The sequence below is a fragment of the Onychomys torridus genome, chromosome X, assembly GCF_903995425.1.
Source record: "Onychomys torridus chromosome X, mOncTor1.1, whole genome shotgun sequence".
NCBI lineage: Eukaryota > Metazoa > Chordata > Mammalia > Rodentia > Cricetidae > Onychomys > Onychomys torridus.
In genome coordinates this window covers 12303267-12317569 of record NC_050466.1, presented here as the reverse complement: position 1 = coordinate 12317569, position 14303 = coordinate 12303267, and the positions used below count along the sequence as shown (strand labels likewise).

General features: G+C 40.4%; 2 protein-coding genes across 6 annotated transcripts in view; one reads left to right on the top strand and one right to left on the bottom strand.

Moving 5' to 3' along the window:
- The window catches only part of Slc9a7 (solute carrier family 9 member A7), a 204564-nt gene extending 191510 nt beyond the window's left edge, over positions 1-13054 (top strand). For 3 of the 4 annotated variants that reach the window (XM_036175269.1, XM_036175267.1, XM_036175265.1), the window contains 2 exons: positions 3277-3371; positions 4808-6281. In XM_036175269.1, the coding sequence (XP_036031162.1) occupies positions 3277-3303 (27 nt within the window). In that variant the 3' untranslated portion in view covers positions 3304-3371; positions 4808-6281. Of the gene's footprint in view, positions 1-3276; positions 3372-4807; positions 6282-12496 lie in introns of those variants that run through there. The other variant, XM_036175266.1, reaches the window with a different exon arrangement.
- Positions 1-14303, bottom strand: part of Chst7 (carbohydrate sulfotransferase 7) — a 30053-nt gene that overhangs the window by 13796 nt on the left and 1954 nt on the right. The window contains exon 2 of one of the 2 annotated variants that reach the window (XM_036175271.1): positions 4218-5475. The exons of the other annotated variant lie outside the window; for it this stretch is intronic. The gene's annotated coding sequence lies outside the window, so the exon portion shown is untranslated. Of the gene's footprint in view, positions 1-4217; positions 5476-14303 lie in introns of those variants that run through there. 2 annotated transcript variants of the gene reach the window in all.

Here is a 14303-nt window from a genome sequence, read left to right as displayed (position 1 = left end):
AGTCAAAGCAATCTCAAGCAAAAAGAACAATACTGAAATATCACCTATATTGTGCTGGTGCACACACACACACACACACACAAACACACACCAAACAAAAACCAACAAAAAACCTATGTAGAACAATAGAATATAATATTGGATCCAGAATAAGCCCACACTACCATAGTTGCCTGATTTTTGACAAAAGGGGTAAAAAAACACACCAGAGAAAAGAAAGCCTCTTAACCAAATGGTGCTGGGAAACTGAATATTGGCATGTGGAAGAATGAAAGTTGATCCATGCTTCTCGCCCTGCATCAAAGGCTTAACTTACAGACCTGAAATTCTGGAACTTCTGGAGGAAATACTTCAAGATATAGGTATATGCAAGAACTTTCTGAAAAATGACTCCAATAACTTAGGAAATAAAATCAAGAACTGACAAATGGGGTTGCATGAAATGTGCACAACAAGGAAAGAATCCAGTCAAAAGAGAGTCCAGTAGGTGTGTCCAACCTTTCTGCATTGCAACATTATGTTCTCATCTAAAATCATTATACTCAAAAACTTTGTAATTGAGTTACAATAAAAACTGCAAAATGAAGTCTCAGAATAGTTTATGTAAGTTTATGATGTTGTGTTATGCTGTATTTATAGCTATCCTCTGACACATGCACAGAATGGGGAAAAAATCTCTAGCTATACCCTGGACAGAGAATTAATATCTATAACATATTAAACACACAGAAAACTATTAGGAAGAAACCAAGAAATCTAATGAAGTAAAGAGACAGTACTCAAAAGAAGATGTACAGCCAGGCGGTGGTGGTGCATGCCTATAATCCCAGCACTCGGGAGGCAGAGACAGGTGGATCTCCTTGAGTTCGAGGCCAGCCTGGTCTACAAAGCCAGTTCCAAGACAGCCTCCAAAGCTACAGAGAAACCCTGTCTTGAAAAACAAACAAACAAACAAACAAACAAGATGTACAAATAACTAAGTATATAAGAAGGTGCTTAGTCTGCTTAGCCATCAGAATGCTACAAACTCAAGGTGCACTGAGATTCCATCTCCACTCAGTCATTAAGGAGTCAAGTAGCAAACACTGGCAAGTGTGAAGAGGTTGAAGGCTACTGGTAGCAATGTAAACTTGTGAAGCCACTATGGAAGTCAGAATGAAAAAAATTAAAAAAGGAAGGACATGACTGCTCCTAGGTATGGTGGAGGAGATGGTTTATTGTAGATAAAAGGGGGAGCACAGGCAGAGGCAAGAACATCTGGGAGACTCCAGAGTGAACATGACCAGACTGAGCTGGGCCATGTGAGGAGAGATGGGAGAGGAGTCTCCAACCAAGAGGGGCAGCCTGGCCAAGAAACAGGCATAGCTAAGATGGCTGAGCTATGTAGGGGCCAGAGGAACCAGGAGGAGGAAAGCCCAGCCCAATACCTGGGTTGGGGAGTTCAGGGTAGGGAGTGGGGTATATCAGCCAGGAGGGTCCTCTAATGGGTAGACTGTGGGGTACTGGGAGAATCTGGTAGCCACCTTCTGCTTTGATATGTACCCCAGTTAGCCATTTGTCTCAGGTTTGAGACCTAACAGTCAGTATGGTGGTTCCTCATAAGAAGTAAAAAGAGGGGCTGGAGATTTAATAAACTCAGCTGGTCAAGTGTTTGCCTACTAAGCAGGAAACTCTGAGTTCCATCCCCAGCACGTGGTAGTGAACACCTATAATTCTAGCACTCAGGATATGGAGGCAGGAGGACCAGGAGTTCAAATTCGTACTTGGCTGGAAGTTTGAGGCCGTCCTGGACTACATATGAGCCTGTCTCTTCCTTTTGGCCCAGCTATACTACTCCTAGGTATATACCTGTGACCATACCACAGAGATGCTTGCACATCTATACTTAACTGCAGCACTATTCATAATAGCTAACATATGGAATCAACCTCAGTGTACATAAATAGATCAATGGATAAAGAAAATGTGGTGTACATACAAAATGATTTGATCCAGCCATAAAGAAGAATGAAATTGGGCTGGAGAGATGACTCAGAAGTTAAGAGCATGGGCTGCTCTTTCAGAGGACCTAGGTTAAATTCCTGGAACCTACATGGCAGCTCACAGCTGTCTGTAACTCCAGTTACAAGGGATCTGACACCCTTACACAGACATTCTTGAAAATAAAACCATTATAGAAATGGAGAACAAATTAGTGTTTGTCATGGAAAATGGTATGATTAGATAACCAGTTGCCAGCACAATTTCTTTGTGTTGATACAATGATTCTGTCTTGGCTTCAATGGTATTTATAGAAATTTGTGAGTGATACACTTACACAGATCTCTGCATATGCATACACATAAAGTAAGTGCATGTAAAAACTTGAAAGTAGAATATCAAGCCTTTAGATTACACCAACATTAATTTCCTGGTATTGGTGTTAATCTATTTATAAGACATCCCTTTGGAGGAAAATAGGTGAAGGGTACACTGGACCTAAGTATGTTGTTTTTTTGCAACTTTCTGTGAGTCTATAATCATCCAAAGAGAAAAGTCAAGAAAATTTTCTTATCACTGTTTCTTTGTGTGGTGTGTTCAGCATGTCACTTGGGTTGCTTTAAGGACCCAGAAATAAGCTTGGCAGGAACACAGTGGAGTCTTGTCAGTGACTAACCAAGTACTAAATGTTGCCAAGTCAGATCTCATTTCCCAACACCCATTTGTGGAAAGTATTCTCCGTCCAACCCCTGGACCATAAATTCTTTGCATCTTTTTATTAAACATTTTTATGTCCAAATCTTTTATTACTTTTTACTTAGTTATTTGTAAGACAGATTCTCATATATATCAAGCTGGCCCCAAACTAGCTATGGAGCCAAGGATAACCTGCAACTCTTGCTTCTCCTTCCTCCTAAATGCAGGGATTACAGGCCTGTGCTACCACATGAAATTTACAGTTTTTGAAAAGAACGTTTTTAGCTAGCGCACAAAGTACATCGTTAACATTTTGAAAGTCTACCTGAAAAGTTGCTTTTCATTCAACTTCAATTGTTATTTTTGGCAGTGCTTTAGGTTGAGTCCAGGGCCTTATGCATGCTAAGCGTGGATTCCACCCCTGAGCTGTATAACTAGAGCCTCAAGGTCAGACTTTTGATCAAAGTGAGAGAGGGGAAGAGGAGAGAGTGCTGGAAAAACTGTTGCAGCCTTCAGGGTATTGTGCAGGTGGTATTCTACCAAAGGTTCTTTCTTTCTGCACACTAGAAATGGGCTCCTATCCTTTTGTATTATCCTCAGGTTCTGCATGTCACTGAGCTACAATAAGCATGCTTCGAAGACTTATACCTGCATGAATTCGACAGTTCCCCAAGTAGATGCTAATCAACTATCAGGTAATTTCCTACTAGTGGTTGTGTTTAAAACATAAATATGCCCAGGAATTCCTGTTCTGATGTTCCCCAAAATCTTTTAAGCCCAACGTACCTTAGATATAGATATTAAGAATTTAAATAGCTCCAGATTCCAATTGTTTTCTTTAAAATTTCATTTTATATGTATGGGTATTTTGCCTGCGTGTATACTGTATACCATATTCATAACATGTATTACACATGTAAGCCAGAAGACATGTCGGATCCCCTGGGGCTGGAATTACAAGTAGTTGTGAGCTGCCATATGGGTTCTGGGAATCAAACCTGGGTCCTCTAAAGATGAGCCAGTGCTCTTAACCACTGGGTCATCTCTCCAGCTCCTAGACTCCAATTTAAGAAAATTATGGGGCTATGTTCATACAGAGCAATGAAATATGAAATTTGGTGTACATTTCTAAATGAAACACTTCACTTATCAACAAGCTACACTGACCCTCAGTAATTCACTTTGTCTTGTTTTCCAGCCAGCAGATGGGAAACATCGAAAGTTCAATGCTAAGCTCCTAAATTTCTTGACCTTGAGACTAGGGAGCATGAAAACATTTGGCACATTGTCTGAAATGAGTATAGACACTCTGGCTGTGCATAGGTTTTTGTTTTTTATTTTAAATATATTTAGTTATTTATTTTTTCATTTAACATACCAACCCCAGTTCCCCCTCCCTCCCCTTCTCCCACCTCCTCACCTCCCTTTCGCTCTACCCCCATCCACTCCTCAGAGTGGGTAAGGCCTCCCCTGGTAGTCAACAAAGTCTGGCATACCAAGTTGAAGGAGAGCCTAGCCCCTCCCCATTATATCAAAGCTGAGCAAGGTATCCCACCACAGGGAATGGGTTCCAAAAAGTCAGTTCAGTGCATAGGTTTAAACTATTAGAAATCTAGCTTCTATGGTAACAGAATAAGAACCATTAATAAAAGACAGAGCAACTAGTGTAAAAAAAATCAAAGAGGTTTCTACATTTCATTGTTTTGAGAAGTACATATTAAGAGGATTGGTTTTAATACATGGCATTGACGTGTGAGGTCACTCCTTAATATTCAATGAAATGGCAAATTGGCTTTCACTTTCTAAAATGGATTGTTTAAAAATCAGTCATATTCCAATGAGCTGACCTACTAATAGCCTTAGTGCCACCAAAGAGAGACTTCCTTCTGGGTGTGCTGCAGTTTGTGTATCCTGAACTGCAGGTTTTGGGCCCTGCTGAGGCCCTCCTGGCTGTAGTAGACTAACTCAGGAAGGCAGGCTTAGTGTTTCAATGGTACCAATTCCAACCTTTGAAGCTAGGACAGGGAGGGGCAAGAATCAAAGTCCCGCTGGTTTTCAAGTTTGAGAACAGAGGCTCAAACAACTGAACTTGCTGCTCCATCTTTCTCTATGGCCTTTCTGTCCCTTTCAGGTCAGACAAGGAGCCACAGTCCTGCCAAGTAGATCTCCATCTCCATGCTCCTACAGATGCTTAGAACTTTTGACCTGCCTCCCTTCCTTTCAAATTTTCTGGTCTTGCCTGGAGAGTGGAGGTTATGTGCTGAAGATACTTCTTTATCCTGTTCTTCTTCACCTACTCATGCCAGGTGAGGAACCATGGAGAGAGACTACCCAAAGCTACTTAACAGATGCTCAAAATAAGAGTTGGCACTTAGCACTTGGGCTGAGAGCTGAGATTTCCCGGTATTCAGCAAGTTCAATCCTCATGGCTATGTTAATATTTCCCAGCTTATTGTCACAGCCTTCCTCCAGGACCACTTCCAGAGCAAATGGGCTGGCACATGTGGTAGTCTCCTTTTCAATGGACATGACTTCTGGTGGAGGCTTCTCTTAGCTACTCAACTGGGAACCACACTGTAAATGACACTAACATCTGAGGCTTATCTGATAGCCCAGGTTAAGCTTTCTTGACCTTCCTGATTGCACTTCAAATCAGTGAAATACTGAGCCAAGGAAAAAGGAAATGACTGATAGTGTTGACAATGGAGCCATTAAGTTGTTTTGTTGTAAGGGACTCTTAGAGGCAATGGTAAGATAATTCTCAAAATGTGGGAGTGCCAGCATCTCTTCATTGTGGCTCTGAAACAAAGTATAATTAGAAATGGTTAGTTTGCTCATTGAAGCATGGCGCGTGCACACACACACACACACACACACACACACACACACACACACACACACCCCTCCCTGAAAATGGACTTCATTTATGAAACATAAATGTCAAACATAATTTCCAGACTTGCAATCTAAAGTATTAAGTGGCACTGGCAAGGAATTGCTATAGTCTCAGCCTTATTTAGCTTGAAACAACTCTCAAGTCAAAAAATGGGTCGAATTGAAAAATCAAAGCAGAAAACTCTTACCTAGGAAGCGTATATGGAAGTTTGGGGAAAAGCTAAGAACCCAGATAGCCTCAGAGAATGGCTGAGAAGACCTTGGTCTGGCTATTCCTACCATCTAGCCATCGTGGGAGGAATTCAGACTGAAACTTCAATGTACTTGATAATTCAAGTCCTAGGATTGACCAATGCCAAAATTAAATGCCCATTAGATCTCCTCCAATAGAGTAGAATGAAATAATAACATTCTCAATCTTATTATAATCTCCACAACTAAAAATCCCCCAAATTTCTGATCTTACTTGAGAATAAATGAATGCACACTAAACCAGTATTAATAAAACTGACATTGTTGCATACAATTATAGTTTAAACATTTTTAATGTATGTGTACATGCCTGCATGAGTTTATGTGCACCACACATGTGCAGAGCATAGATGTCCAAGAAGGTCATCAGATCCCGTGGAACTGGAGTTACAGTGGATTCAAGCTGCCTGTTATAGGATGTTGGGAACTGAATCTGGGTCTTCTGCAAGAGCTCTGAAATTTAGAGCCATCTCTTCAGTCACCAATCCTTATGTTTTTATGTATTTTTGTTAGCCTCACACATGCTAAGCAAATACTCTACAACTGTGACAAATCCCCAATCACTATGCATCAATTTTAAAACTAAAACTAAAACTTAAAAAAATAAAAACAACAACAACAACAAAACAATAAAAGTGGGAAATAGCTGAGCTTGCCTGTTTGAGATTTTTTCCTTTTGTTGAACAATTCTGAGATATCATTTCTGTTGTGCCCATTTCCATTGGCATATGTAGTTGCTTTTTTTTTTTTTTTTTTTTTTTTTTTTTAGTAAAATTGCTCTCAACTGAAGTAAAGGAATGGAGCCAGTATTTTATAGTATCTATTCAGATGAGCTATCTGCAGATGTTGCCCAGCCACCACTAAGGATGAAAAGGCTTAAGAGGGCATAATAGGTCTGGGAAGTGACCAGAGTTTAGACCTATTCAGGGAGCCATTTGGTTCCCACATAGTTGTGAACTAAAGTTCCCAGGGGAAAAAAAGTAGCACCTGTGTGTTAAAGGCTGATTAACTGATCAGAACTTCAGTAGTTGTGGAGAGCCAAAATTTTACACAGCCAGAGGCAAATTACCTTGTTATCTTTACTTCCCTTAATAGCCATTCACTGCATACCTTTCTGTTTGGTGTTTGAACTAACATCCATACTGTGATCATTAGGTAACAGAGTTTTAGAGTGTGCAAACAGACCATTAGTTTCCACCAAATCAATTGCAAAGAATGTTATGTTAGAGTATTTGAGGCCTATAACAGATTTCTCCACTTGGCTATAACCTACCTATTCAATATTTCCACCAATGTATCTTGAAATTGCTTCAATTTATATTTTGTTACTGTTGTTTTGTTACCATAAAAACTGCATAAACTGCTATCACACTGGTACTTGAGGTAAGCCTGAATCTGGTGCCATGATCACACATATTTAGCTCCAAAATAAACCATCTCTCATCTCCTTTAAGGCAAGTGCTATGTGTTGGCATTGACAGATTTTGGCATCCATTGTGATTAGATTTTATCCAAATGCTAAGTTTGTCTGTTTTCCCACTGGGTCGAAGTTTTCCCTCACAAATAGTCACTGCCTTAACAGTAGAAAAGTTCCTTTAAGAAGAATTATTAAGTTTGGGTGGTGGTGATGCTTGCCTTTAATACTAGCACTTGGGAGTCAGAGACAGGCAGATTTCTGTGAGTTTGAGACCAGCCTGGTCTACAGAGCTAGTTCCAGGACAGCCAGAGCTACACAGAGAAACCCTGTCTTGAAAAACAAAAACAACAAAAAAAGAATTATTCCTCCCTGTGACATTCCTGCTATACTGCATAGCAATTGTAGAAAATTTTAATGGATAATATGTACATATTGGCCTATAATACAATTTCCATTGTGCCTATCATCATTTAGATTGATGATTAAATGAACAAATGGCCCTAGTGGTCAAAACTGAATAAAGCTTTTGGATTTCTTAGCAAAACACACTCCCATTAGTTTTTCTAAATCTAAAGCCTGCTGTTTTTGGAAAACATCCATTATCTCCTAATGTCCTGGTTAGTTTTTTCTGTTAACTTGACACACACTAGAGTTATGTGGGAAGAAGAACTTCAATTGAGAAAGTGCCTTGCCTTCCCAGCACCTTGACACCCCAGCTGTAAGGTAATGCTTTACAGAAAAGGCTTCAAATCTATAAATAAAAATATGTCACCTCCGTGACTATTTTGGGATGTGATTCTACAAAGCAGTCTTTACTATCCTGTTCAGGAGGATATCCTTTGGCTCAGAATATAGTCAGTTAAGTACTTACGTTGAATTGTAGTAGTCCTCTTCCCTAGCCTCTTACCCTCTGCACTTCAAAATATTCACCACTGGCTGACATTCTAATTTATTCTCAGTCTCTAGGAGAATGGTCTTTAATATGAACAAAGCCAGCTGCAGAAATATCAGGCTAGCTTGTTGGCTTTGTGCCTGTCCATTGAAGGGGAAGGGAGCAAAGCTGAAGGGTTCTAATTCTCATGGAGACATCACTGAGCTCTGCAACTTTTCTCCAACTGAAATGGCTTCCTGTTCAGCTTCCAAACAATTCTCCACTTCCCAGTGTTCTTGAACTTGGGCCAGAACTGTTTCTTAGTCTCTACTGTTCTTATTCTATACTGCACTCAAGCAGACACACTGCTTTCAGCAGGGTTAGTTCCTTAAGTTCCACTTGGAAGCATGAGGATGGGGAGCCAGAAGACATGACAAATTGAGCTTTGCTTGGGAGCGACCTCATTGGACCAGAATGTCAGACACACATAGCAAGACCAGAGAGTGTCTTTAGTTACATTCCTTCTGGACTGCTCATGCTGGGAACAGACTAAGAAGAGGCATATTTAAAGAATTCTAAACAAGCTGCTTGGGAGTTTTTAAAAAGAATCACTTCCAATTATTTATATTGCATTTGTATTCACAAGAAAAATAACCTCAGCCAAAACTAAAAACAAACTTTTAGGGAATATTCTGAATGCTGCCTTAAAAAATAGCAAGGAGCTGGGAGTGTGGTAAGTGATAGAGGGCTTGCCTAGCTTGGGAAAGGCTCTGGGTTCCATCCCTAGCACGTGGGGAGGGGTGTAGAATGGATTCCTAAAGGATTCCAAAGTGATACTCATTAAGTGCCTATTTTGTGTACAGCCTTACTTGCTGAACATGTTATCTCCTTTCTCATCTCAGCTCCCTATATCGAGGTGATAAAACAAGCTCACACTAGTTTAAAAACTAGTGTCTGTTAAATGTATAGAAATCATGGAAGCATGTAGTAAGGAAAAGAGTTTGATAGCACAAAAGGGTATGAACACCCACCAGTCTCCATTCCTAGAATCAGGCACTGTAGTTCTTATAGATGTGTTTCATGCAAATTCATGAAATTTCATGCAAATTCAAATAAATATAATGGCATCTTAATGCACAAGTAAGACTAAACTATATTGTCCTATACTTTCCCCTCATACTGAGTGTTTTGGTAATCTTTATTATTTCCTTTTCTGTGGTTATGTTATGTTTTATTATAGTATTATGACATATTCGCCTAGTTCCACACTGTAGGTAGGACATTTAAGTTGTTCTAGGCTTGTTTTTTTGTTTTTTTGTTTGTTTTGTTTTGTTTTTCATTGCATGATGACTGAGCCACATCTTCAGCCAATAACCTCTTATACTTACTTAATCAAGTACCAACCAAGAGACCCAGGCCCCAAAGCCTGGATTCCTGTGTCCTAGTGTAACAACTGACTTCATATAAGTCAAGGAATGACTGTTAGTACTTTTGGCTTATACCTCACTTTGGAGGACTAGTTTTCTCCCAGTCTTCACTCACCAGACTTAAGGAGTATTACTGTTTCCTAAACAACCAAACCCACCATCAACTGAGGGGTCTTGCCAAAGAAGGCGGGCCCAGAAGGAACTCAGACAATGTCTTAATCAAAAATAAGTACAAATCTCACTCACAAGGGGTAGGAATGATTTGGACATGGGTACATTTTAGAAAATTGTCTCTGTGCTACTGAAGCCCTGTCATTCATATCTATGTATTGGTGTGCACAGACAATCATAACCTATCTGTTTGTACATTCATACAAATATACACCCCACCATCGCCATCTCAACCCATCATCTTAATGTCCTGGCCTCTGCCTCAAACACAGTACACAGCTTAATTTGCTATTGAAAGTCAGAATAAATAAAGGTTCTATATAGAAGCAGTGTTTTTAAAATGCTTGTTATTCAGTTGTCTGTGTTTAAACCGAATGTGGACATTCCAATGATAATTATACATAATTGGGTTCAATTCACTGATTTAAATGGAATTAATTCCAAAATGGTGGTGGCTGGTCTTTTGTTTAGAATGATTTCCCAGGAAAGTTTCCTAATTGTTAGGATTTAAGCTATAGGGCACTGCCTGTCTCTAGTTTCTTTCAAAGGCAGCATATATCCTATCAAGAACAAAGACCTAAAAATCTTAAGGCCTTGTGGGAATAGTTTGGTGGTAAAACATATTTCAACATGCTTAAGGCTCTGGGTCTATCATCAACATGTGTATGTATGCACAAACATGCACATGCACACATACATAATACACACATATAAGAGCAGTATGGACAGAGTCTTGTATGCTGGCTAGTTTATGACAACTCGATACAAGGTAGAGTTATCTGAAAGGAGGTTAACCTCAGTTGAGAAAAATGCCTCCATTAGCTCTGTCTGTAAGGCATTTTCTTAATTAGTGATTGATGGGGGAGGGCCCAGCCCACTGTGGGTGGTGCCATCCCTGGGATCATAATCCTTGGTTCTATAAGAAAACAGGTTGAGCAAGCCATGAGGAGCAAGCCAGTAAGCAGCACCCATCTATAGCCTCTGCATCAGCTCTTGCCTCTAGGTTCCTGCCCTGTTTGAGTTCCTGTTATGACTACCTTCAGTGATGAACAGCAATGCTGAAGTATAAGCAAAATAAACCCTTTTCTCTCCAACTTGCTTTAGATCATGATGTTTCATTGCAGCAATAGTAACTCTAAGACATCTTGCATCCTACCAGGGGTAGAGGGCAAAGGGGAACATGCTGAACAAGACGGCACAGCAGATCAGTCTGTACAGAACAGGAGAAGATAGTGTTTGCGCAATGATGGACTCTTAGATGTGAAGCTAAAGACAACAAAACATCTGAAGACATATACAAATGATAAACAGCCCTATGTATAATTTACCTTCCCATAATAACACCCTTTATCTGCAAAGAACTTCATAGTTTCAAGTTCTTTCACATAAAACACTGTGCCAGAGTTTGCTGCTTATTAACAGCCCATGAGTCCCTATTTTGACCTTGCTTCATGCCAGAGAATGAATCTTTGGTCCAAGTCAAGTGGTTTGCAGTTTGGACTGTACAGTAGAGTCACCTTGGGAGTTTTGAAAACCCTAAGGCTTGGGTCTGGAGACCTCACCATAGGCTGAATGGATCCGATCTCCTGGGCTTGAGGTGAAGCTCAATAGCAGAGTGACTTCTGTGGGATGGTCTTTCTGTATGCTGTGAATATGTGTTGCTCTCATTGGTTGATGAAGTTGTTTGGCCATGGCAAGGCAGAATAAAGTTAGGTAGTACTATCAAACTGAAGTTGGAGATGAAGAAGGGTGGAGTCAGGCAGATGCCAGCCTGCTGCCAAGGAAGCAAGATGTATAGAAAATGAGGTAATAAGCCACAAACCATGTGGCAGAGCATAGATAATAATTATGGGTTAATTTAAATGTAAGAGCTAGCTAATGATAAGCTTGAGCCATTGGCCAAATATTTATAACTAATAAGCCTCTGAGTGATTATTTGGAAATGGCTGTGGGACAAGGTGGGACAGAGAAAAGCCTCTGGTTACATATAACATGTGTTAGACTATGGGTTTTATCTCCAACACCAAGCTCTGTCTCACAAACATCTCTGGTGGGGAATGGGGGGACTCAGGCATGGGCATTTTTCTAAAAGCTCCTCAGTTGGATGTATAGTAATGATTCTCTCCCACCCATATGGTTTTCCTTTCTCAGGCTCCAATTACCTACTATCAACCACAGCCTTAATAATACAAAATTGCAGAAATTATTTATAAGCTTTACTATGCTGCTCTGAGTAGCACAATGAACTGTCACACAGGCCTGCTCTATTCTATCGAGATGGAAACCATCCTTTGTCCAGAATATTCACATTGATCCATACTGTATACACTACCTGCCTCATGGCAGCCTAGAAACAATACACTGAGACAACTTTTATTATAATCCATTATTATAATCATTCTATTTTATTATTACTGTTAATATTTTAATGTACCTAATATAAAAATTAAATTTTCTTATAGGTATGTATGAATAGGGAAGATCATGGTACATATAAGGTACAGTAGTATCCAAGGGCTTCAGATGTACTCACCAAATAAGGCAACTGTAATTTTCACAGAACTGAGGACTGCTGCTAAGAGCCACTCAATATGCTTCCAATCCCTTATGCCAATTATTGGCCTAGGGCAGGCCATATGAGCTAGTTCTAGCCAGTGAGAAGTTAGCTAGTAGGTCTAGTAGGTGGTGAGTTCTGAGAAAGATGTTTATAACCAGATTATCTTCCTAGGAGCCAGGAATACAAACATTTTAATAACTCCACACATTGATATTAAATGTCCATTGCAGGAGGAAGAGCTCAGTCACAAGGCTACAGGAGCAGAGACTCAGGATCAAAAGCTACAAGAGCCTGAAACTTCTACCCAGATGTCCCTGTAGTTCTCCAGAGCAGCCTTCCAAATAGCAGCACCAGCATTCTCCATTCACAGTCACTATCACCCACACAGACTTACATTCCCTAGAGTACAAAATCCTATACCCTCATCTCTATTTCCCTGCCCCAGACATCATTCAGTGTGTCAAAACAAATTAGGGAAAGAGGTGAAAAAATGTTCCTAGGAGATTGTCATGTCTTAAAAGCATAAAACACTTCAGCTTTTGCCCACAGGAGGCATTTCCTGTGGTTTGTGAAAGTGAGTTAGGACCATTATATTCCATTCGTAAATATGGTGTAACTGATGATAGGATGTTTTTGTTAAGACGTGGGGAGTTAAAAAAAAAGATGTGAGGAGTCTAACGCTCTGGCTGGCTTTCAGGAACCTATTCCTCAGTTGCCTTGCCCAGCTTTAATACAAGGGGAGATGCAACCTAAAATGCCATGCTTTGTTGATATCCATGGGAGGATATGGAAAAGAAGCAGAGGAGGAGTGGATGGGGGGGGGGGGGGGGAAAGAGGGGGGAGAAAATGGGAGGAGAGAAGGGAGGGGAAACTGTAGTCGGGATGTAAAATAAATAAATTTAATTAAAAAAAAAAAGATGTGAGGAGTCACCTTGTGCCTTACCTTCCTTCACTCTAGAAATCAGGAAAGAACAGAGACTTCCTAGCAATTATACAAACTGACTTGATTACTGGGAGAAACAAATTCAGTTAGCCAGCTTCCTGAAACCACTCTGAAACCCTAGGTCTATTAACCAAAAAAAAAAAAAAAAAAAAAATCCATCTTCATTAACATCTTCAAACTTGGTCCCTCCATCCCATCCCAGGGGAATACTGAATTACACCATAAAATAATGAATAGAAACTTAAGTCATTTCCGGGTCTTTTTTTCCTCCTCTGGTCTGCACTGTACAGATGGCAGCAGGCACTCTTCCAATTTACAGTGCTTGGGGAAATGCATTCCCATGCCGCTGACTAGATTCCTATGGTGAGCATCATGAAGAACAAGCTTTCTGTCAGCCCAATGTTACACAGCATCTATTAAATCAACACCGGACACATACAGAGACTGTTCCAGGCCATTTTAGCAACCACTTTATAGAGAATGAATAAAAAGAGGGAGAGATTTACTTGATAAATTGTTAACTGCCAATCTAAGATCCCATCTATCAAAACCGACAGAATGGAGGTGGGGAAAGTCCCACCCAGCCTTCTTAGAGCACTAGAGGAAGCTGACCAAGCAGCTTTTGTGACCTGATATAAACGGGATATGGTCAGATATCCTGCAAACTGCAGTCAGCCTCTAGAGAGGGGGGAAAGGAGAGACAGGAAGGCAGAAGGGCATACACAAGCCAGGGAAAAGAAATGTCAGTTGTACTTGTTTAAAATAGGGTTGGAGACACACAACTGTGCATAAACTGTCACAAGAGCTGCCTGACAGTGCTCACATGCTCAGTACTCAGGAAGAATGCTCTAGAGCCTGCGGAGAAGAGAGGCAAAATATCAGGCAGAAAAATTATGAATAAGTAGGGGCAGAATTCACACTTTTTTGTGATACCTTGTTTTGGGTTTTGTTGTCCTCCTCTGGAGGCAGACACCATGACAAAAGGCTGCTCCACAGGACAAAGCCATCAACTTCAGAACCGTCAGTCTCGAAGGGTTCTCTAAATCCTATGCTCCACTCTGCATGTCAGTTCCCAGTCTCAAGTTGCATTAGGA